Below are 21,997 nucleotides of genomic sequence, written 5' to 3'. Positions count from 1 at the left end.
ATTAATGAACTTGAATTTTTCTCAATCTGTAGAGTGTTATCTAACAATATGTCATCTTTATCCTTGTGCTTTAATTTCTTCTAATTCATCTTTTAACAGTTGAATATGTTTTTTATCTAATCCTAAATTCCATGAAGGTACCATTCCACCTAAATAATCAATCTTGGAAGGAGAAAGTAATAAAACACCACTAATAATTTCAGTATTATTATGAATTAAAATCTTAGAACCTAATTGAATTGGGAATCCACTTTTTTGATTGTTCCCCGTTAAAAATGAAAGTTTCTCCACTTCAATACCATATATTAAGTTCCCAAAGCAATCTTGTAACGTTAATTTATAATAACTGTTATGATTTCCCGAAGTTGATTGTTGTTGTTGATTATTACCACCTTGATCATCATCTTCAAGATTCACATTTCGTACAATTCTTTGTTGTCTCCCACGAAGTCTATCAGCACCTACAGCATCCATATCATCAGCAGCTAATAAATCATCTAGCCTCGTAAGTCTTGATTGTGACATATTATCTAAGGAAACAATTTGTAATAATATTTCATTTGAAACTTTATTAGAATCAGTATCAATTGTGAATTTCGATGCTTTTAAAGCTCGTTGTGATCTTTCATCAGATGGGAAATCTAGACGATTGGGACTTGTATTCGCCAAGTCAGCGATAAGGTATCTAGTTAGTTGTGTCATTATGATGTTGTGGATATGATTGTTGCAAAGATAAGTTTATGAAGGTTACTACTAATATTGAAAAAACGCGGTATACATTTATACGCGTAAAGCGCGATTGATAGTAAGATTGAACTACTTTTAACTACTAATTCATTAACAAATGGAAGATTGGGAGAAGAAGCTGCACAGTGCTATTGAAATGAGCCCATGCGAGCTTATATAAACAGATACTCTGGAAGTGTTTTTCTGATCAGAGATTTTTTCGTTTTTGTGGTTACCATTAAATTTGAAAACCGTTGACACAAAACCGTATAGAAAAAAAAGGACCTTTTCTTAACCACAAATCAAGGAAATATATGGGAACCCCCTTAATGATGATTATGGAGGGTGCTTTAAAGATCACCAAGGTTTCACTGCTCATTACAATCTGCTAATTTAGTCTGTTTCAAATCATAGGTATAAAGAACTAGCTCATTTCATTAGAATATCTGCTGCTTTCATCATCAAGAACTCAACAACTAAGTAACTCATTAATTTATTCATTTACTCAGTCAAACCACCCATATTGGTCTTGTCACACATTTTGCCAATCAAGTAACCATTAAAACCATAAACCATGAGATCTTTACCACCACCAAGAAAATCCAAAGCAAGAGCATTTAGAAGATTATTACATAAACTATACAAGATTTTAACATTACAATTTCTTCTCAAGAGTCAAAAGGGTATTGTTGTTCGGAAAAGGAGAACACCATTCCATTTCACAAGTAGGAAATATAAAGTTAAACTGCCCAAAAATAGACGTTATAGATCAAATTATAATTGGTTTAAAAAATCAAAATATCATCGTCGTGGTATACCAATTTCACAAATTGCATTAGGTGAAGACAATTTACTGGATGATAATGGTAATGGGGTTTCAATACAACAAGTTCAATTTAGATCTTATAGAAGAAGACATGGGTTATCCAGAGCTGATCGGAAAGTTTTAAGACGTTTATTTAAAAAGATGATTTATAAAATGTATGCACCAAGACGACATAGAAATATGAAAAATTTGAATATAGTTGTGGATATTTGAATGATATAACATAATATAGTTATGGAATGCTCAGAATGATTAATATACACTTATTGAATTTATACATAAAGCTAATTGGTTAGGTTTAATTTGTAGTTGTTAATATTTAGAACGTTGATATTCGTCTGTCATGACTATCGTGTCACCAAAATCTTTCAATCACGAAATCAAATTATTGAAAATGAACAACAACAAATTTGAATCAATTTGACATTTTGTTTAACAATTTAAATCCAAACCAATTGCATCAATAACCTTTATTTCATTCTCATTATATCTCATATCCCATCAACAATGACAATATATTCACTTTACATAATAAACAAAGCCGGTGGACTTATATATCAAAATGATGTTAATCCAGGATTATCACGTCTTACAGCAAATGAATATTTAGTTTTAGCAGGTACATTACATGGTGTATTTGCTATAGCATCAAAATTAACACCCACAGCATTAAAAGTTAGTACACCATCATCAATTTCCGGGGTTCATAATAGTGCAACAAGTTCAATAACTTCATCATCAATTGGAGGTGGGACTAATAGTTCAAATAATATAAATTCAAATTCTACAATATTATCAAATTATTCTAAAGGTGCATTAAATGTTGTATCTAATTCAAATACATCAGGGTTAAGATCTGTTGATACTAAATTTTTTTCAATTCATATATTTCAAACTTTAACAGGTTTAAAATTTTTATTAGTTACATCACCAAATGGATTAAATTCAAATGATGGTATAAATAATACTGGAAGTAATGTTGATTTAAATAAAAATTCTGAATTTGCAGAAAGTGTACTACGAAGAATTTATTCAATTTATTCAGATTACGTTATGAAGAATCCATTTTATTCAATGGATATGCCTATTAGAGTTGATTTATTTGATCAAAAAGTTACAGAGTTGATAAAAACACTTTCATGATTTTATAAATTATGTATATAAACTTGAGCATTGAATATAAATTGTGACTTAATATTGAAGAATAATTTGAATATTCATAGCTGGTTTGATCTATATCATTATTACTCAAAATAGTAAACTTTACAGGAATTGCGAAAAAATTATGGTTTTGCAGTCTAAATTGGGAAATATCCAACGTTATGTATTTGGCTCAACAGGTCAACAATTAAGTCTTAACATGTCGACAATCTAGCACTAATTATATTAACAATTATAAATTGGCATCCAGGATTCAAATATTGTTACTTGTTTGCTGATTAAGAATTGCTTATATGCTAGATCTAGATCTTCTTCAAAACCGTTGGGTTTAAACTTTTGAGTTACCTAACGCGTTCAAATCTAATATCTAGTAGTTACTAGTCATTGTAGATAATAATACTTACAAGTTACCACTTAATATAATACTATTACTAGTATATAAAACTAATGACGATAGGGGTAACTTGGCCTTATTAAGGGTCTTCATGGAAACAAGCATCCGATTCTATCCTCATTGTACCTTATATTTTAAATCCTAACCCTAACGTTTGAATTTCTTGATGTCTATGAAAAATTGTACGACTTTTTAATGGTATGATGTTTAGAAATTAGAGTCATCAAAAGCGATACAAGGAGGGATTGGAAGTGAATTTTGTATACTTGATGGATACATGATCATACAAGATAAACACTGTGTCGTTATACCTTGGATTCAAAAGGAATATGGTGAACAATAGCGAGTATACTTTGTTATAATAGTATGAACCCATTTTGAACTAGTTAAAGTACGGAACAATTCAAGACAAAGAAATTTCCATGAGACTCCGGTAAATTTTGTGACAGTTTCTTTTGATCAGCCCGGGATTTAAATCTTAATGAGCCTAGTGTAAAACAAGTTTAGTATGGGTGTCAACTGAATACACCTTCATTTGAACCACAGAGTAACTGAACTCACCACTCATCACAGCCTGGACTCGAAGAACCCAACAACCTGTGTAAGATACCCTCCTATAACTGTTCCCAATCATCCCATCGTTTCAACTTTCCCAGCAAAAGTTCTCTTTAAAGTCTGGTGTGATTAATATGAAAATGTCACTCCACTAAAAAGAACTTTTATACGATACAATTCATAAGGAGACTAGACCTCATAGGATCAACTTGTAAGTTATCTTATCAGCTTATAGCTCATGGCCAATCCATGAGCCTCGTAGAATTACTCATAGAAATCTACTTCTTTAGTCTCTTTTATCTTGTTTCAGTCTCTTATATTGTTATTAAATGCTCTTAAATCCAGTCCTTCTAGGTCCCTCTCAACCAATTTTAAAGACCAACACCCATAACATCATGCAATTGTTATATTTAAAATGCTCTCGTACATGGATCCATTATATATATCTTGACACATCCTATGGGTTTGCTAGGTCCTAGATATAGTTTACTTGTTAAGATCTCGAGGAAATTAAACATAGATCTAACAGCTAACAGCTAGAGTATAACAAAATGACTATACCAAAACATAATATAAATGGTGCTATATTAAATGATTATGAAATTTTAAAAGAAATAGGTTCTGGTGCTTATGGTATTGTTTATAAGGCAAGACATCTAATAACAGGTCAAGAAGTTGCTATCAAATCAATATCAAAAGTTATCAACAGTTCAAACAACTCAAATAAAAAGTTAAAACAAAGTGAAATTTTATTATCTGAATTATTCAATTATTTTAAAAACCTAGATTTCAAAGCTACTGGTCTTAATACATTAAATTTAAAATTATTAAGTGAATTTAATTCATCAAATGCTAAATGTTGTTCATTCATCAAGGAAATCACAATCCATTTAAAAGTTCATGATCATCCAAACGTCATAACAATTCATAAAATTATAGATTCGCCAATTGCTTTATTCATAATAATGGATTATTTCCCAGAAGGTGATTTATTCGTTAACATAGTGGATAATGCTAAATATACTTCAGATCCAATGCTAATCAAAAAAGTTTTCATACAATTAATTGATGTTATATCATATTGTCATTCCAAGAAAATTTATCATTGTGATATAAAACCAGAAAATATAATGTGTTCACAAAATGGTTCAAATCTTTATATTGGTGATTTTGGTCTTGCTATGGAATCTGAATTAATCAATGCTAAAACATGTATTGGTTCAAGTTATTATATGCCACCTGAACGTCTAATATCATCAAACAAATCACAAACCTCTACCACCACACAAACTGCAGGATCAAAATGTCCATTTAATCATGGCAATCCACCACCTTCAGAATTAACTGCAAAATCATATCCTGCTCAAGCTGGTGATCTTTGGTCTTTAGCTATAATATTAATAAATTTAACATGTACAAGAAATCCATGGATGAAAGCAAGTGAATTAGATAATACATATAGAGCATTTTGTTCAAAACCTGAAATTTTAAAAGAAATTTTACCAATTAGTGATGAATTATATAAAATTTTATTGTTATGTTTGGAAAGAAATCCGTTCAATAGAATTACATTATTTCAATTAAGAGAATTAATCATCCAATGTGAAAGTTTCACCACTGAAGGTCCATTATCTTATTGTGATGGTTCATTAAATGAATTCATGGATTGTAAAGTCCTTAAAACAAGAACTCCAACACCAACATCAACCATTGTTCAAACTAGTACAAGTCCACTTATATCAGACCTAGAAGAATATAAAGAATTATTAAAATTAAAACAATTAATACCTGAAAATCATATCCCATTAAATTTTAATAAAGATGACCAGGGGATTCATGTTGAATTGGTTCATACTAATCAACAAGAAAATTGGATTGAAGATTTAAATTTGATTGATGATAATTATTCAATTTTGACTAATGTTAGTTTTAATTTAAATTGTGATTTGATTGAAGCTGGTGGTGATTTTTATTTAAATATGTGATTTACATGGGATTGAAGTGGTATTGAAGTGGATTGAAGTGGATTGGGTTATATGGGTTAAGAGTTTATAGAGGTAATGATGGTATGATATATAATAGATCCTTAGGGATTGGAATACAAATAATATATAATAAATTAATAAATTTTGTGATTAGTGTAGCTAAAAACTTATACTTTTATATAGCAAATGAAGCAAAATGACAAACAATTAGCAATGAAGATTAAGGGGGTTCAATGATTATAATGAAAAATGATTTGATGATAATTTTTCAATAACAATTGATGATGCACCACCACCACCATTACAAATACCTGCAACACCAATTTTACCATTTTCTTGATTTAAAACTGAAGTTAAAGTAACAATAATTCTTGCACCTGAACAACCTAATGGATGACCAATTGCCACGGCACCACCATAAACATTAATCTTGGAATCTGGGATTTGTAAAATTTTTTGATTTGCTAAACCAACAGCTGAAAAAGCTTCATTAATTTCAAAAAAATCAACATTTTCAATTGAGATGTTTGCATGTTTTAAAGCTTTTGGAATTGCTAATGATGGAGCTGTTGTAAAATCTTCTGGATTTTGGGCAGCTTCACCCCAACCTAAGATTCTTGCAATTGGTTTTAAATTTAATTCAATTAATTTTTTATGTGAAACTAAAACTAAAGCAGCACCACCATCATTAATTGATGAAGCATTTGGTGCAGTAACGGTACCATTATCTTTTTGGAAAACAGTTCTTGCACTTTTCAATTTATCAACATTTAATTTTGATGGTTCTTCATCAGATTCAACAATTGTATCAGGTTTACCTCTAAAACCTTTAATTGTAATTGGTGAAATTTCATTTGAAAATTTACCAGATTCTTGAGCTTTTTGAGCCTTGGTATATGACTTAATTGCGAAATTATCTTGATCATCTCTTGATAATTGATAATCTTTAGCACATTTTTCAGCATGAACACCCATAGCTTGATTATCATAAGCATCTGATAACCCATCACGTTGTAAAGAATCAACTAAAGAAGCTTCACCAAATCTAGCACCAGATCTAGCAGTTGGGACATAGTATGGAGCATTAGTCATTGATTCAGAACCACCAGCAACAACGATATCAGCATTACCTAATAAGATTGATTGAGCAGCTATTATAGTAGATTTTAAACCTGAAGCACAAACTTTATTAACAGTTGTGGCAACAGTATTAACACCTAAGTTTGATTTAAGGGCAACTTGTCTTGCTGGATTTTGACCAACATTAGCTTGAATAACATTACCAAAGACGATTTCTTCAACATCTGAAGGTTTAATTTCTGGAACTTGAGCTAAAGCAGAAGTAACTGAATGAGCACCTAAATCAACATAATTTAAAGAAGCTAATTTACCTTGGAATGAACCGATTGGAGTTCTTGAAGCGGCAACGATATAAGCGTAGTTATCAGACATTGTGGTGTGGTAATTATAAGTGATTGACTATTTCTAAAATTGATAGATCTGAGAAGTAGTTTAATGAGATCTTTGAAAGGATACGAAACTAAATTATTTTGGTATATTTTGATTTTTTTAAACGAATACGTTCAACAAAAAAAAAGTGGTTTGCGCAGGAACGAAATACAAACGAGTGATTACTTTAAAAGGGAATGTGAAGAAGGGGAAGACAACTTGACAATTAACCAGTGGATGATAATGTTGATGGTAGTGTTATTGTTATTCTCCTGAGTCTTGTGGTTCTTTTCGTTGTTTTCTGGTTGTTGTAGTGTAAATATATCTACAATAATCTAGTAAAATAATCATCTATTAAAGTCATTGAAACTCTCCAGAGTATTAGAAAGAGATCCAAATGGGTTCACAACTAAAATCATGGAAGATAGTGTACAATGCTTATATAAGGTTCTATGTGTCACAATGTATGTTCAATGGACTCCTTATATGGTTTCAATTCAAACAACGTCTCACACTTTAAATAGCTTGGTAATTTTGCAAGATTTAATTTATTTTTCCATCATCGATTACCGATTATAAACTTCTTTAACAAGAAAGATATAACAATCAGATTGATCAAGCGTCGATAAAATCCATAGTAATTCATACTGGGAGAATCACAAAAAAGACTCAGACAATACTGTACTATCAACTTTAATGGTACTAGACAGCTATAGTAATGCTATGATGCTTAAAAGTTGAAATGCTGGATAAAATGTGAATTTTCACAACGCGTAAAAAAGTGAAAAAGTAAAAGATTATTTTAATATTGATTTTGTATTCCGAGGTACTTAAATGTGTGTGAACGTGACGCGTCAGATGACCAGATTACTCCATTTCCGACTCAAGATTTCTCATGTTTTGATTTTCCAGCGTTTAATTGAATAATAGAAGTGCAATACAAATGAAGTGTTTATAGACAAGAACAGTCTTTAGGATTCATATTATATTTATTGGTTTGATACTGGTATACTGGTACATTGGGAAGCTCTTAGGAATATTAGAATATCAATAGTCTTCTTCCACAATGACTGACAAGTTGAAAATATTTGAAAATAATGATTTAGATAAATTATATTCAATAGCTTTAAAATTATGGAATCAAAAAATATTTGATTATTATTTAACAAATCAACAATTAATTATCCTAGAACAAATTTTCAATAATCCATATCATAGTAAAGATTATTTCAAAGCTTTCCTTAGCTCAAGAATTCATTTAAAATTTACTAAAGTTGATAATAATGATGGTGATACAAATGATAATGATAATAATACCCCAACCACCACTAGTAATGACATTGGTACTCCATCTATGAAAAAAGAAGATTCTATCAAACAAGAAAATAATCAAGATCAACAATTAGAATCAAGTTTAAATGAATCTTCATTGATTGATGGTGTTGAACCTGCAAGATCTTTATCTTTAAAAATTCGTTATATTCTTTGGGAAAAAGCTATTGATGTTTATTATAATGATGGTAATATACAAGAATATGAAATATTTGGTGAAGATGATGAAACTGATACAAAACAGTTGGAATCAAAACAACAAAATGTTGATATACAAGAACCTAAACAAACCAGAGATATTGATGAAGATGATGATTATGATGATGAAGAAGAAGAAGAAGAAGAACAAAAAAAAGAAGACCAAGTCATAACAAAAGATTCACCTCAGGAAGGTGAAGAAATTGATCTGGATGATGATGGAAATATTATATTATTAGTACCCATTGCAACAAATGATACTTCTCAATTAGATAATAAAATTTTAATTGATAATTTTAACAAGATTTATCATAATTTTGAAAATGATCGTGAAACTTTAATTAAAAGAAGAAAATTAGAAGAAAATGATAAATTATTAGAAGATCAATCAATTAATAACCCTACACCCAATAATAATGATAAATCAAATCAATCAAATAATTCATTTGCTATAAATTTAGGTGCTGCAAATCTTTCATTAAAACATCTTTTACAATCAATTGATCAGAATAAAGAAAAATTAAATTTACAAGATAATGAATTAAGACAATTAATTATGGATGTTCGTAAAAATAGATCAAAATGGGCTTCTGATGATAAAATTGGTCAAGAAGAATTATATGAAGCTTGTGAAAAAGTCATCATGGAATTAAGAGGTTATACTGAACATTCCACGGCTTTTTTAAATAAAGTTAGTAAAAGAGAAGCTCCAAATTATTTACAAATTATTAAAAAACCAATGGATTTAAATACAATTTTAAAAAAATTAAAAAATTTCCAATATAAATCCAAAACAGAATTTGTTGATGATGTTATGTTAATTTGGAAAAATTGTTTAACTTTTAATTCTGATCCAAAACATTTCCTTAGAGCTCATGCTATTGCAATGCAAAAAAAATCATTAACTTTAATTCCACTTATCCCTGATATTACTATAAAAGATAGATCTGAAGTGGAAATTGAAAATGAAGATAATTCTACACCTATACCTTCATCAAATAAGGGTAAAACTACAGGTTCTTCCAAAAAAGGTACTAAAAGAACAAGATCTGGTGAAGAGAAACCTAAAGAAGAAACACCACTTCCAACAGCAACAGCGGATCAACAACAAAGTGAAGTTTCTACTCCATTACCTCAAGATTCAACTAAAGATAATAATCAAACAACTGATGCTTCTACTACAACTCTAAATCAAAGTAATGTTTCAACACCTAATCCAAATGCTCCAATAACCCAAGGAACACAAGGAACCCAAGGAAACACTTCAACAGTTCAAGCTGATACAACTGAATTAGATGATGAAGAACAAGATGATCAAAATTCAAATGAATATTTAAATCAAGAAGATAATGATAAAGATGATTTAGAAATTCAAACTTGGAAAAATTTAACTGCAAAAACTAGAGCAAATTTTTGTTCCAAGAGATCAAATTTATTTGAAAATAATAAATTAAATATTGAAAATGATGCAATCCTTAGGGATTCTACCAAAATGAGTAATTTCCAATCTCATTTGAAAAATCATGTTGAAATTAAAAATCAATCTTTGAATAAATCTAATAATGGTAGAAATCAAGAATTGGATGATTTATATTTAATTGAATATGATGTTACAGGTGGTTTACCCTCGATCCCATATAAAGGTATTGATGAAGATGAATTAGATAAACAAGAATCAAAATTAATTGATAAAGTACTTGCTGATGGTTTAAAACCTTCAGAATTTGCACCAAAAAATGGTGGATTAAATAAAATTATAAATGAAAATATTGAAGAAATGCAAGAAATTAGAAAAATTTGTTTTAAAATTTCTTTAATTAGACAAATGCAACAACAACAATTTGTTCATCATACACAATTAAAACCACCTGAATTTGAAAAAATTAATGATTCAATTGATTTAGATCCAATATCAAGATTAGATAATCATGATAAATTTAATAAAGATTTAATTTATTTTGTAATGAGGAAAAAAATTTCTAAAATTGCAATGCAAAATGGGTTTGAATCAACTGAATTATTTGCCATAGATACTTTAACACAAATTGCTGGAGATTTTATGGATAATTTAACAAAATCTATTAAAACTCATTTAGAAACTTCAAGTGCAAATAGAGAACAAAAATCTAAAAATGTATTATTATTATCACTATTACAAAATGGTTTAAATAAACCTGATGATTTACATACTTATGTTGTGGAGAATGTCTTGAAACAAAATGGGAAATTAAAAGATTTAAAATTAAAATTATCACAATTTTTAAAAAGTTTATTAAGACCTGCAATGGAAATGAATGAAAAAAATTTTAATGATAATAGTGATCAATTTTTATCAGGAGATTTTTCAAATGAAATTGGTGAAGATTTTTTCGGTTTTAAAGAATTAGGATTAGATAAAGAATTTGGAATGTTAGGAAATTCATTACCATTACATTTATTACAATCAAAATTTAATGAATCAAATACAAGTGATGATTTGAAAAAAATTCATCTTGAAGAATTTGAAAATGCACCATTTAAAAGAATTCAACAAGATGATATTCAACAAGAAATTGGAATTTTCCAAAAATTTTTAAATGATTGTGTTACCAAAACAAAACATTATCATTCAAAACAATTAAAATCTAAAAAAGAAGTTAATGAATATTTAAATACTGTTAAAAATGTAACGATAATGGATGATGAAGATTATCCTAAAAAGCAAAATAAACCAAAATTACCACCAACTGGGAAGATCACACCTTCAAAGAGAAAAATAACACCAACTACTTTCTTTTTACCAGAAGAGGATGAGAAAAAGGAAACAGATGATACAAATCAATCAAGTTTGAATACAATAAAAGAAGAATCTAATCAAGATGATTATGATCAAGATGTTGATGATGATTCTGAATTTAAAATCAAATCTGAATTAAATACTTCAATGAATGGTGGATCTCCTTTGATGACTGGTTCTCTTGGTCTTGATTCTGAATTGTGAGAATGATAGATGTTGATATATATATAAATTGTTTAATGAATTGTATTATGTTTTTTAAAGATTTATGTAAACTGATCGGGTATATGCTGTGTCGATATAGGCCTAATAATGATCTCCAGGGCCCAGGAAAAAACGAGAAATACAAGGGCGTCCACAATTGGATACTGAAAATAGCCTCAACTATTCAATAATATTATCATTTGACTTTTATTATACAAGATTATACTTGATTGTTCGTATATTTGCTTTATGTTACTTATCTCTGATGTTGCTCAAACCGGGAATGATTTTGGTTTTTTGGTTGGAAATTAAATGCATTAAACTTGAAATAAAATGAGGTTGATTTTAATTTGAGTGGTTTAACAAAAAGTTTTGAAAAAAGTGGTTAAATTAAGTACTGGAGTAAACAAGAAACGTATTCTGGATAAGATATATACTATACAAGATTGATTTTTTTTTTATTGATTTGTTTTGGAAGTTAAAGATTTTAAAGAAATGTATCCAAATCAATCAAGACAACATCAGAATACTACACAATTACAACGAGAATATTTATTACGATTACAACAACAACAACAATCACAACAGAATGGAACAGGTGCTTTGATGAGTGCACAACAGAGGAAACAATCTGCCCAGTTTCAACATTTACAACAATTACAACAACAACAGCAACAACAATTGAATTTATCTAATTCATCTAATTTATCATCATCAAATCCAAATCCAAATTATCCTAATCAACAACAAAATATGTATCAAAACAGACCTGCCTTGATGGCTAGTAATAATTGTTTCACATTACTCCCGTATAAAACAAGGAAAGATGCATTAAGAAAATCAGTTTTACAAAAATATGATATTGTGGGTTATATTGCATCAGGTACTTATGGACGAGTTTATAAAGCTAAATCTAAAAATCCAAAAAATTCATCAGGTATTTTCGCTATAAAGAAATTTAAAGCTGATAAAGAAGGTGAAGTTGTTTATTATACTGGGATTTCACAAAGTGCATCAAGAGAAATGGCACTTTGTAGAGAATTAAACAATAATAATATAACAAAATTGACTGAAACTATATTGGAAAATAAATGTATTTATATGGTTTTTGAATATGCTGAACATGATTTATTACAAATTATTCATTTCCATTCACATCCTGATACTAAATCTATACCTGAACAAACTGTTAAATCTATAATGTGGCAAGTTTTAAATGGTGTTTCTTATTTACATCAAAATTGGGTTTTACATAGAGATTTAAAACCTGCAAATATTATGGTTACATCTGAAGGTGTTGTTAAAATTGGTGATTTAGGATTAGCAAGAAAATTTAATAATCCTTTACAATCATTATATAATGGTGATAAAGTTGTTGTTACCATATGGTATAGAGCACCAGAATTATTATTAGGTGGTAGACATTATACTCCAGCAATAGATCTTTGGGCTGTGGGTTGTATCCTTGCAGAATTATTAGCATTAAGACCAATTTTTAAAGGTGAAGAAGCTAAAATGGATAACAAGAAAAATGTACCTTTCCAAAAAAATCAAATGCAAAAAATTGTGGAAATTTTAGGTACACCTTCTAAAGAAAAATGGCCATCATTACCCAAATATCCTGAATATCCTTCATTACAACAATTTAAACAATTTCCAAATAATTTACAAGCATGGTATCAATCAATAGGAGCACAAAAGAAGAAAGGTTTACAATTATTATCAAGTTTATTAGAGTATGATCCAGGAAAGAGAATGACTGCATTTGATGCTTTATTACATCCTTATTTCCTTGAAACTCCTCTTGTATCACAAAATATTTTTGAAGGACAACAATTTAAATATCCATTGAGAAGAATTCAAACTGATGATAGTGATATAACTTCATCGGCTCCTTCTAATAAAAGAGGTTTAAATAATGATCATGACCCTTTGCACTCTAGAAAAAGACAGAAATGAAGTATGAAAAGATGGAAAAATGAAAGAAACGTTATGAATATATAAAGACAAGAAACATTAATGGCATGAAATATACAAATATATACGATACATTATGAATAATTGTAGTTTCCATAGAGTTTATATAATTATTGAAAATTCGCGACGAGCATAAACTAGTCTTTGGGCCATATGTACTAGTATTTAACAATTAATTAATAGAACGTTAGAGATAGATTTTAATAACTGTCGATATCAGTAGCTATTCAAATTATAAAACACTAGTTATTGTATATGCTACATAGTTTTGATCACCAAATTATAGTAGTTGAAAACCTTTATTAATGATTAATGAAGAAAATATCTATAAGATTTCAAATAAAAGTTCAAGTACCTATTCTTTAAAGAACCAGTAACTTTGAAACATTTTTGAATATCATGTGAAGTATTAATCATACACAAGTCTGTAAGAGAACCAAATAAATATATCTCATATGTAATGATATAAGACGTATCTAATCTTGAATCAAATTCAGCTTGATGATTGATTGAATGTTAACCTATCAATATTTTGAGTAAAATAGAAAAAAATTTAAAAACACAAAAACATGCATACGTCATTGCTGGTCAAAACATCAGACGAAGTTAAATTATTCCGTAAGTTTATTGAGTCAAGAAACCGAACAATCGGGAGGGATTATAAAACAAACTGGCCATGGTGATCAATTCATAAATCAATTAAAATTAGGCCAATATACAAAAAACTTTCGCTTGCGTATATATTTTAATTTTATTGAAAACATCCAAACACCACCTATGTTATATAAAGTTTTTCTATCTCATCACATCTAACATACCAAAATACCAAAAATTTATACTTGATTTTAAAAGCTGTTAGACTCTTAGATCCATACTTAAGCTGTGTTCATATCATGCTTATACGATCAGGAAGATCAGTGATACGGTCTATCACTAGACTTCCCATCTTATGTCAAATTCAACCAGTAAGATTTAGAAATGATTATGGCCATGCTAAAAATGTTAAAAGATATAGAAATATTGATTGGATAGGTAACCAAAAATTATTTAATGAAGATAAAAAAGATAAACCTAAACATATTCCTCGAGAATTAAAAGTTAGAACAGAGGAGAGTTTATATTTCAAAAATGAGACTTTTAAAAAATTGTTAGATGATGCTTATAATGTTATTAAAGAAAAAGTTTTACGTAATGATTTCCAGTATAAACAATATGATCATGGGATTGTTTATAAACATTCTTCTATAGAATCTTTAGGCCGGTTAAGATCTGAATTATCAGAATGGCTGAATGAATTTCAAGGAGAGGAAGAATATAACTTGGCTTTAGAAAATTTAATTAATCCAATTTCAAAAGATATACCACATTTAACATATAAAATCATTAATCAAGATTCAAATTTATTATCAAAATTCCTCAACAGAAAGGGTTTAATTGAACAAGATGAACAAGTAGATTATTTCTTTGAACAAACTTTCCATTCAATCATGCATAAACAATTAATTGCAGATTTACCTGCCCAGGATATAAATGTTGATATTTCAAATCCTGAAGAATGGTATCCAGAAGCAAGAAAAATCAGAAGAAAATTAATCTTACATATGGGTCCAACAAATTCAGGTAAAACTTATCATGCATTACAAAGATTAAAACAATCAAATGATGGGTATTATGCTGGTCCTTTAAGATTATTAGCAAGAGAAATTTATGATAAATTTAAATCTGAAGGTATAAGATGTAATTTAGTTACTGGTGAAGAAGTTATTGAAGATCGTGATGAATCTGGTATTGAGGCTTCATTATCAAGTGGTACTGTGGAAATGATTCCTGTTAATCAAAGATTTGAAGTTGTTGTTCTTGATGAAATTCAAATGATTGCAGATAAATTTCGTGGTTGGGCTTGGTCTCATGCTTTATTAGGTGCTCAAGCTGATGAAATTCATTTATGTGGTGAAGAATCAGTTATCCCATTGATAAAAAGAATTGCTGAAACTACAGGTGATGAAGTCATTATTAATAGATATGAAAGATTAGGTGAATTACAAATTGAAGATCAACCTGTTACTGGTGGTCTTAATGGGTTGGAAAAGGGTGATTGTATTGTTGCTTTTAGTAAAAAAAGAATTATGGCTTATAAAGAAGAAATTCAAAATAAAACAGATTTAAAATGTGGTGTTATTTATGGTGCCTTACCAGCTGAAACTAGAGCTACTGAAGCTGAAAGATTCAATAATGGTGAATATGATGTTCTTGTTGCATCAGATGCTATTGGTATGGGTCTTAATCTAAGTATTAATAGAGTTATTTTCGATTCACATAAAAAATTCGATGGTGATCAGCTAAGAGCTTTAGAATCTCCCCAAGTTAAACAAATTGGTGGTAGAGCTGGTAGATTTAAAGCACCTGGTGCAGATGGTAAAAAATCTAAATCACTTGGTAAAATTAGTGCATTTTATCCAGATACTTTAGAATTTATAAGAGAATCAATGTCAACACCAACTATTTTTTTGGAAAGAGCTGATGTTTGGCCAAGTGATACAATTTGGTCATTATATACAAGTACATTCCCAAAACAAACAAGATTAAAAATTGTTTTAGAAACTTTCCATAAAAATGTTGAAGATACTAAACTTTATAGAATTTCCACTTTAAGAGATAGACTTGAAGTTGCACATGCATTAAATGAAATAAGTAATAGTATGCTTGTTGGTGATCAATTAAGAATGAGTACAGCTCCATTATCTTCTACTTTACCTAGATATCATGCAGTCATTGAACATTTTGGTAATAATGTTATTCATGGTTTTACTAAATCAATTTTAGATTTTGCATTCTTAAACTTTAGTTGTTTAAATAGACCTGCAAGACAAGATGACCTAAGTACTTATGAAGAGTTACATAAGTATGTCTTGTTATTTCTATGGATGCATAATAGATATCCAAGTTATTTTGTTGATAGAGAATGTGCCGTGGAGATTAAAGATTCTTTAGAATCTAAGATTGAAGCTGCTTTAAGAGGTAAAAAACATAAAAGAATGGGTATAATTAGAGATTCAAAAGATTCAGATGCTGTTAACATGGAAGAAAATCAATTTTATAAAAATAATAGTCACCCAAAAAGTTTTAATAATAGATCAAATGATAAATTTCAAAATAGATTTGATAATAAATCCAACAACCGTTTTGAAAGAAATTCAAGAGATAATACAAGGGGTTTTAATAATAGATCAAATGATAGAAATCAAAATAGATTTGATAATGAATCCAACAACCGTTTTGAAAGAGGTTCAAGAGATAATACAAGGGATTTCGCCCAAAGAAAATCTTACAATGATAAAAACCGTTTCCAAAGTTTCAATGATGCTCCAAGAGATCGTTATCAAAAAAGTTATAATAAAAATTCAAGAGCTAATGATAGTTATGGTTCCAGAAATCAAAACCGTTCATTTGGTGACAGAAATGTGAATAATAAAAGATGGAATTAGTGAACCTTGAATATATTATTGATGGTTTTGAAAACTTATGATCTCGATGTGCTACTTTTAAACATGTATATAGTTAAACTTTTTAAATTAATGAATTGTACAAAATAATGATAAAGAAATAAATTAATTAATTGTAAATTAAAAGGCGTTGATTAAATAAACTTTTGTGTGTATGCATAAGTTTGTGCTGTAACGTCTCCAATTGAAGTTTTCGTAGCATCAATAATTGTTGTATTAGATTCTTCTTCAGGTTTTGGTAATTCTAAAATTGCAAATTGACTTTCCACCATTGATGATTTCATATAATGTGAAGGTCTTAATTCAGTTCTTCTTATCAATTCTTCCTTTGTGGCATATAAAAAGATGAAAATAAATTTTGTATCTGATGATTTAGATCTAATCAAATCTCTATATACTTTTTTCAATGATGAACATGATACAACTGATACTTGTGATTCAACTTCAGATGCTGCTTGTGCTGATTGCAAAGATATTTGTTCCAACCAACCCCATCTATCTTCATCTTGTAATGGTATATTATTGGACATTTTGTCAACATTCTATCAAAGCAAATAGTTAGTACAACACCCCAACAAAGGATCATTGATGATTAATACTCACTTCTTTTGGATGTAAGCTATCACCTTCGATAAACTTTGCATTGTACTTGGAAGCAATAACTTCTCCCACAGTGGACTTCCCAGTACCACATGTTCCTGCAATCACAAACACTGTTTTCCCCATCTTTACCTCTGCTCTTTATCGTTAATATTGATACAATCAACTTTCAAAAGAGTACCCCCAGAATCCTCAGCGTATTTATACTTTTCTTGTCTGTACGGTTGGAAAAATTCCGGAGAAAGAAAGCTGGAGAAATATTGAAAATCTGGAAAAATTATGGTATTATACCACATTGGGAAAGTTACCGGATATGGACAACTACAAATAGATCATATTAAATCAATTAAATCTTTTACTTTTTATATATAAACCAGTATATATTTCTATTTTATTAACTTATAATCATTCAATATCTTCTATTTCTTGATGTCGATATTTATTCCTTTTCTTAATATATTTCTAATATATTAGTAAATTAAATTATATTTCATTATATATTGCATGATATTCCTAGTCAGTATAACCTCATTCATAAAGACAAGGATAATATAATTTAATTTTAATTGAACAATATAAGAACAATCTTCAAATTTATTAATAATCTTGTTATTACAATATTTTAATTTAAATCCATGGTTTAAATCTTGTCATGATGTTAAATATTTTGATATAATTTCATTATTTGCATTCTATAGTTTCATTTGTTTTAGTTAATTCATGAAAATCATCAGGATTTATATCAAGCTGTTCTATGATATTTTCAACATGAGCATCACATTTAATCTTTTTGGATCTACAAAGATCATAACTTGGACCAATTCTTTGCTTTTTGGATTTGATTGAGTTTTCATCATGCGTTATTGAATGTCTTTTGGTTTGTGGTATATATTCAGGATTTAATTGAGGCTCTGATTCATTTGATTGATCTCTTGAATCATCCGAATCATTAGAGTTATTTGATGTTGGTATTGCTTCTATTGGAATTAACTTTGATTCATTATCCACTTTCTTAATTTCTATTGGATCCAATTATTTTGATTTGATTTCATCATCATTAAAATCTTCATCATTTGAACTAAATCCATCCCCAGATTCATTACTAAAAATAGAAGTTCCATATGATTTCTATTAAATCACATGATTCTTAACAAATTTCTTATAAAAACAAACAGGTACGTTAAAACAAAATTTATTGGATAAATCTCTTCAGCACTTGAGATTAGTTTCACATGATCTCCTTATAATCTCAATTTTCTTTTTATCCTTCTTTTCTCCTTTCCTATTGGTAATGATACCCCTCGTATATGATGTTTTAAGTAGCACTCGAGATAGCAGGGCTGCTCATCCTCTTCATGAAGTTCATTCATGGATGGCTTCTCTTACTTTTAATGGTATTTCATGAGTAACGAGTAACAAGTCTTTGCTGTTGCTGTTCCTTAAGTTGTCACTCGATTTCACATGAAGATATTTCTTTATACCGTATACCTACGTCTAAACCAATATCCTGGGTATCCCATATAAACGTCTCTCGATTAACCTGAATTACATGTTCATGTATTTTATACATTCGTGAGCGTTTTAAGTTTTAACTATTCAATTTTTGAAAATCTAGATTAATAATGCGTGAATCTCGGAACGCTGGTTATGTGCACTTGGAGGCGAAAAAATCCGTGGAGAAAGTTTCGAGAATATTAATTAAGATGAGCTAGAGCCTAGAAGTCCACTGAAGTTAATTTTGCTTTGATATACTGTCGTGGTGAACTTGAAGAGACATGATGGCGAATGCATACACAGGCTACCATTATTGCTTCAATACTGATTCGATTCTATTTGAAGACACTATTGATAATTTGAATGAATATTTACCTGGGGCTTTAACTGACTTTGAACTTCAACAGTTATTTAGAATACGTCAGCAAGAAAAATTGGAAACGGAAAATGAATTTTATCTCGATATCAATAATCAGAAGGAATTGTACGATGGCAAGTATAGATTTTTTTTTCAGTATATGACTTTCAATGAGATAGAAAACTAACTTTAATGAATAGCCATTTCTGTTATTAAGGAAATGTTTTGTAAACCAAAGGAAGACCTAAACTCCAGAATTATAGAAAGACTTGACCTAAAGAAACACACAAGACCAAATTATTTTAATTCACTGTGGAAGATCTTTAGTGCTACTCCAATAGTCAATGATCGAGTTACAAATAATGCATCAAAGACTTCCGCTGGTTATGAAGAGTCTAATGAGACAACCTCAGATAATGGTTCAGTATTTTGTGATGCTTTCAAAACCATTCGTTTCCATTCTATTGAAGAGATTAAAGATAAGGATCTTGCTCGGAATATGTATGAACTAGAATTATTTTTTGAATACTCATTAAACAAAATGGATGAAAGACACGCAGCTGATGCTTTACGCAGATTATTGGATACATTTACCATCCTCCAATTTAAAAATTCAAGATCTCATTTTGGTAACTCACGGCAAGATTTTGATATCTTGAGGTATGAAGCTTTGAAAGATTTCATCGTAAAACCCATTCTTTACTTCATTGGACATCTACTTTTAGTTCATGGTAAAAATGCTATTAGCTCTGAACCTACATACATGATTGAGAAAACACGTCCAAGTTTAATTTGGGATTCTTTAGATGCTTCTGGTGAACCGTATCCCAAAACTCTCAGAGATGAGGAAATGTTCCATTCACACGTTCCAGATTGTTTAATTACACTATTTCAGGCAAATGCTTCAAACTCGCCGGTTCTTGGAATACATTTAGAAGAAAGTGAGCTTTCTGAAGTGCTTAAATCAGGTAAGACTGATAATTTCTCCAAGTTATCAAAAGTTCTTCGTCGCATTGTTCCATTTCAAGTCTTTAACAAGTTGAACAGTTATATAATCAGTGATGTTAATTCAAGCATATATTTCGAATACCCACTAGATGATGGTGAATGGTGGTCTGACAACGAAGAAGAAGTCTATATTACTGGTGCACCAGTGAGATTTAAGTTATTTAATAATACCGGGAAAGATCTAGTAGAGTCGTTTTCATTGCAGCTTTTATTATTATTGAAGATTTATGACAAAATTAAAAGAAAGCTGCCCTCAAATTTATGGTTGGAGAGTCTGAATGGTAATGTATTAGAAATGGGAACATACAGATCACTAGATGAAGGTTGGAAGGAAGATTCTTTCAAGCCATTTATTATATCACAATTCAGACATGGGTTTAAAAAGAATGTTGCAGTGGATAAAATGGATCAGATTCCAGAGGAAGAAACAAGATGTTCATTGGGATATGCAGCAAATGATACTGGGAATTCGATAAAAAGGCTAAAAGTCGGAAAGAAATTATCCAATGGCACCTTGACTTATGAAGATGAAGTGGCCCCTTTGTATCTAACTAAAATGTTCACTATCAGTAGCAGTTTGAAGGTTTCTAATTATCAATTACTAAGTGCGTATTCAAACAGTATAAGTGCAAAACTTCTTGTTAAAGGCTCAGAAATATTCAAAAGTAATACAAACATTTCGAATAAAGTATTTTTCAAAATGTTTGATTTGGCCAATTTAAAATATCTACACAAGTATATAAATACTTTTGGTATGCCATATTTTGAGGAAGAATTCAAAAAGTTTACTGAATCAGAACTTAACACATTGGTTTCACTAGATCGCTGCAACTTCAAAGATTTCAAACGTATACTGGAAAATTTAAAGAAAAGTTTTATCAGAGAAGTAACAACTTTGAGAAGAATAAACCAATGGAATTCAACACACGAAATCAATGAACGAATTAATTCGCCTAAATTGCTACAATATGGATGGACGTACCTTGAACTGTTATCAGAAGGTCAAGTGAAATATTCTTATTGGGGACCATTTATCTGTACAGAATCGCTTCAATTTATAAGTGATAATGAATTTAAGGATAATTCGAGACGAACAAAGAACTTAAACAAACAAATCAAAATTCTTTCAAAAGCTGGGATCAAACATAACGATACTAAAAGGGATAATGTATGCTTTGACAATTTTGATCAAGCTTATTTAGTTGATTTTGGTCAAAGTATTGTTGATGATGATCGATATCTTGAGAATTATGACCTACAACATATTGGCCCAGATGAGAAATGTCCCTAGTCCCTATATAATTATTACAAATATAATATTATCTAATATTATCAAATGATCTATTTGTGATGATGCAGTTGATGAGTTTTAGTCAATATTGGCGCCCTTATATATTATAACATGTACAGGATTGATATTTTTTAAATTAATTAATATTAGCTGCCTATTT

The 21,997-nt window shown here is 29.4% G+C and overlaps 11 protein-coding genes across 11 annotated transcripts; 7 read left to right on the top strand and 4 right to left on the bottom strand.

Annotated features, from left to right (window-relative positions):
* Positions 1-57: 57 nt before the first annotated feature.
* Positions 58-702, bottom strand: RMI1 (Rmi1p; the record flags this gene model as incomplete). Its single annotated transcript, XM_011278788.1, has 1 exon — positions 58-702. One exon carries the CDS (start codon positions 700-702, stop codon positions 58-60), a length of 645 nt encoding a protein of 214 aa, XP_011277090.1.
* A 598-nt stretch (positions 703-1,300) lies between these two features.
* BN7_594 (uncharacterized protein) lies at positions 1,301-1,765 on the top strand (the record flags this gene model as incomplete). The annotated part of the gene is made up of 1 exon (XM_011278787.1): positions 1,301-1,765. One exon carries the CDS (start codon positions 1,301-1,303, stop codon positions 1,763-1,765), a length of 465 nt encoding a protein of 154 aa, XP_011277089.1.
* A 294-nt stretch (positions 1,766-2,059) lies between these two features.
* TRS23 (TRAPP subunit TRS23) lies at positions 2,060-2,695 on the top strand (the record flags this gene model as incomplete). Its single annotated transcript, XM_011278786.1, has 1 exon — positions 2,060-2,695. One exon carries the CDS (start codon positions 2,060-2,062, stop codon positions 2,693-2,695), a length of 636 nt encoding a protein of 211 aa, XP_011277088.1.
* Positions 2,696-4,213: 1,518 nt separating this feature from the next.
* On the top strand, positions 4,214-5,647 carry SKS1 (putative serine/threonine protein kinase SKS1; the record flags this gene model as incomplete). Its single annotated transcript, XM_011278785.1, has 1 exon — positions 4,214-5,647. The coding sequence occupies one exon, from the start codon at positions 4,214-4,216 to the stop codon at positions 5,645-5,647; it is 1,434 nt and encodes a 477-aa protein (XP_011277087.1).
* Positions 5,648-5,884: 237 nt separating this feature from the next.
* On the bottom strand, positions 5,885-7,099 carry ERG10 (acetyl-CoA C-acetyltransferase; the record flags this gene model as incomplete). Its single annotated transcript, XM_011278784.1, has 1 exon — positions 5,885-7,099. One exon carries the CDS (start codon positions 7,097-7,099, stop codon positions 5,885-5,887), a length of 1,215 nt encoding a protein of 404 aa, XP_011277086.1.
* Positions 7,100-8,162: 1,063 nt separating this feature from the next.
* On the top strand, positions 8,163-11,606 carry SPT7 (SAGA histone acetyltransferase complex subunit SPT7; the record flags this gene model as incomplete). Its single annotated transcript, XM_011278783.1, has 1 exon — positions 8,163-11,606. One exon carries the CDS (start codon positions 8,163-8,165, stop codon positions 11,604-11,606), a length of 3,444 nt encoding a protein of 1,147 aa, XP_011277085.1.
* A 495-nt stretch (positions 11,607-12,101) lies between these two features.
* Positions 12,102-13,565, top strand: SSN3 (cyclin-dependent serine/threonine protein kinase SSN3; the record flags this gene model as incomplete). Its single annotated transcript, XM_011278782.1, has 1 exon — positions 12,102-13,565. The coding sequence occupies one exon, from the start codon at positions 12,102-12,104 to the stop codon at positions 13,563-13,565; it is 1,464 nt and encodes a 487-aa protein (XP_011277084.1).
* A 911-nt stretch (positions 13,566-14,476) lies between these two features.
* On the top strand, positions 14,477-17,068 carry SUV3 (ATP-dependent RNA helicase SUV3; the record flags this gene model as incomplete). The annotated part of the gene is made up of 1 exon (XM_011278781.1): positions 14,477-17,068. One exon carries the CDS (start codon positions 14,477-14,479, stop codon positions 17,066-17,068), a length of 2,592 nt encoding a protein of 863 aa, XP_011277083.1.
* A 152-nt stretch (positions 17,069-17,220) lies between these two features.
* BN7_587 (gluconokinase) lies at positions 17,221-17,616 on the bottom strand (the record flags this gene model as incomplete). Its single annotated transcript, XM_011278780.1, has 1 exon — positions 17,221-17,616. One exon carries the CDS (start codon positions 17,614-17,616, stop codon positions 17,221-17,223), a length of 396 nt encoding a protein of 131 aa, XP_011277082.1.
* Positions 17,617-18,367: 751 nt separating this feature from the next.
* Positions 18,368-19,056, bottom strand: BN7_586 (uncharacterized protein; the record flags this gene model as incomplete). Its single annotated transcript, XM_011278779.1, has 2 exons — positions 18,368-18,697; positions 18,985-19,056. 2 exons carry the CDS (start codon positions 19,054-19,056, stop codon positions 18,368-18,370), a joined length of 402 nt encoding a protein of 133 aa, XP_011277081.1.
* Positions 19,057-19,758: 702 nt separating this feature from the next.
* BN7_585 (uncharacterized protein) lies at positions 19,759-21,837 on the top strand (the record flags this gene model as incomplete). Its single annotated transcript, XM_011278778.1, has 1 exon — positions 19,759-21,837. One exon carries the CDS (start codon positions 19,759-19,761, stop codon positions 21,835-21,837), a length of 2,079 nt encoding a protein of 692 aa, XP_011277080.1.
* Between the last annotated feature and the right edge of the window lie 160 nt (positions 21,838-21,997).

The sequence above is a fragment of the Wickerhamomyces ciferrii genome, contig 00011 (assembly GCF_000313485.1).
Source record: "Wickerhamomyces ciferrii WGS project CAIF00000000 data, strain NRRL Y-1031 F-60-10, contig 00011, whole genome shotgun sequence".
Lineage (NCBI taxonomy): Eukaryota > Fungi > Ascomycota > Saccharomycetes > Phaffomycetales > Wickerhamomycetaceae > Hansenula > Hansenula ciferrii.
The sequence above is the reverse complement of the archived record's forward strand: the minus strand, read 5'-3'. Positions and strand labels throughout refer to the sequence as shown.